At 43.4% G+C, this 2,500-nt stretch overlaps 1 protein-coding gene across 14 annotated transcripts in view; it reads right to left on the reverse strand.

The window, feature by feature from the left end:
- Positions 1-2,500, reverse strand: part of cep43 (centrosomal protein 43) — a 33,825-nt gene that overhangs the window by 933 nt on the left and 30,392 nt on the right. For all 14 annotated transcript variants that reach the window (XM_035995645.1, XM_035995643.1, XM_035995640.1 and 11 more), the window contains one exon: positions 2,300-2,387. In XM_035995645.1, coding sequence (XP_035851538.1) covers positions 2,300-2,387 — 88 coding nt within the window. The remainder of the gene's footprint in view (positions 1-2,299; positions 2,388-2,500) is intronic.

The following is a 2,500-nucleotide window of genomic DNA, read 5'->3' on the forward strand; positions in this document are numbered from 1 at the left end:
AGTTACTCTTTAAAGTCAAAATTCTGAGTGTGTGTGTGTGTGTGTGTGTGTGTGTGTGTGTGTGTGTGTGTGTCTCTCTATGTGTGTGTGTGTGTGTGTGTGTGTCTCTGTGTGTGTGTGTCTGTATGTGTGTGTGTGTCTGTGTGTGTGTGTGTGTATGTGTGTGTGTCTCTATGTGTGTGTGTGTGTGTGTGTGTGTGTGTGTGTGTGTCTGTGTGTGTGTCTGTGTGTGTCTCTGTGTGTGTGTGTATGTGTGTCACTATGTGTGTGTGTGTGTGTGTGTGTGTGTGTCTCTGTGTGTGTGTGTGTGTGTGTGTGTGTGTCACTATGTGTGTGTGTGTGTGTCTCTGTGTGTGTGTGTGTGTGTGTGTGTCTCTGTGTGTGTGTGTGTGTGTGTGTCTCTATGTGTGTGTGTGTGTGTGTGTGTCTCTGTGTGTGTGTGTGTGTGTGTGTGTGTGTCTCTATGTGTGTGTGTGTGTGTGTGTGTGTGTGTGTGTGTGTGTGTGTCTCTGTGTGTGTGTGTGTCTCTATGTGTGTGTGTGTGTGTGTGTGTGTGTGTGTCTCTATGTGTGTGTGTGTGTGTGTGTGTGTGTGTCTCTGTGTGTGTGTCTCTATGTGTGTGTGTGTGTGTGTGTGTCTCTATGTGTGTGTGTGTGTGTGTGTGTGTGTGTGTGTGTGTGTGTGTCTCTGTGTGTGTGTCTCTATGTGTGTGTGTGTGTGTGTGTCTCTATGTGTGTGTGTGTGTGTATGTGTGTGTGTGTGTGTGTGTGTGTGTCTCTGTGTGTGTGTCTCTATGTGTGTGTGTGTGTGTGTGTCTCTATGTGTGTGTGTGTGTGTGTGTCTCTATGTGTGTGTGTGTGTGTATGTGTGTGTGTGTGTGTGTGTCTCTGTGTGTGTGTCTCTATGTGTATGTGTGTGTGTGTGTGTGTGTGTGTGTGTGTGTGTGTGTGTGTGTGTGTGTGTCTCTGTGTGTGTGTCTCTATGTGTGTGTTGACAGGTCAAGAGGTCACGACCTGTCAACATTTTGATTGATGTCCGACAGGTGTTTCTGATGTAATATCTATTTACAGTACAGGGCAGAGACAGGAAATGGGGTTTTCAAACGAGCCAATGAGAAATGAGGGCGACAGGAAATGCGTGAATGATGGTTTTGAATGAGTCAAATATCTTTATCAGTATTTGATACACGCCTCATATAACTGAGAGAACTAAAAATGGTGAATGTTTAAGATTGTTAAATCCAATTGTTACTGCATTCAATGTCTTTTAATAATATAGGAATGAACCGCAAACAAAAAATTAAAGCTGACATCCCACGAAAATATTGTCCAACGGTAATATTGGTATACTTGATCCAACAAAGCGTGTTATCATTATATGAAATGGAACAGCTTAATAACTAATAACTTGGGTCAAATCAGGCTTTACATTTTGTAGAAAATGTTGACGGGTCTGTGCATGCATCGCTCTGGTTCACCCTCATCTGCTCCAAGTACATTACAATATTACAATATTGCAAAGGAGAAATTATTACACCATAAAAGTATGATTAAGGATGTTGAACCCTATATTTTCAGAACTTGTTTCTGCAGCTCTTTCTGTATGAACTGAGTGCTCACCAAAAGCAGCTGTCTCCTGCGAGCCAGAGGAAGGCGTCTCATTTCTGTGTCAACTGTTGTCTACTGGGCCTAAGGTCAGGGGTCAACCTCTGCACACACACTGCACACACACACACACACACACACACACACACACACACACACACACACACACACACACACTACGCTGTTCCATTTCATATAACGATAACACTTGTTGTTACTTGCTGTTGGATCAAGTATACCAATATTACCGTTGGACAATATTTTCGTGGGATGTCAGCTTTAATTTTTTGTTTGCGGTTCATTCCTATATTATTAAAAGACATTGAATGCAGTAACAATTGGATTTAACAATCTTAAATATTCACCATTTTTAGTTCTCTCAGTTATATGAGGCGTGTATCAAATACTGATAAAGATATTTGACTCATTCAAAACCATCATTCACGCATTTCCTGTCGCCCTCATTTCTCATTGGCTCGTTTGAAAACCCCATTTCCTGTCTCTGCCCTGTACTGTAAATAGATATTACATCAGAAACACCTGTCGGACATCAATCAAAATGTTGACAGGTCGTGACCTCTTGACCTGTCAGTCATCAATCAAACCACATTCCTAAGTGACAGAAACCACCGTCCTATACTCTCTTGTGTGTGTGTGTGTGTGTGTGTGTGTGTGTGTGTGTGTGTGTGTGTCACCTTGTCACTGTTGTCAGGTCCCTCGATGGAAACTTCCTCGATCTCCTCCCCGATGCTGACCTCACTCCTGGACAGATCCGACCGATGGCTGCAACAAACAACCTCAAGTTCACTCTCTCTCCTTCTCTGCTGTAACTTCCCATCAGAGCTCACGCTGAGAGAAGGAGCGCTGCGTGCTGGTTTGTCCATCTCGGGCGTTTT

The sequence above is a fragment of the Sander lucioperca genome, chromosome 19 (assembly GCF_008315115.2).
Source record: "Sander lucioperca isolate FBNREF2018 chromosome 19, SLUC_FBN_1.2, whole genome shotgun sequence".
Taxonomy (NCBI): Eukaryota; Metazoa; Chordata; class Actinopteri; order Perciformes; family Percidae; genus Sander; species Sander lucioperca.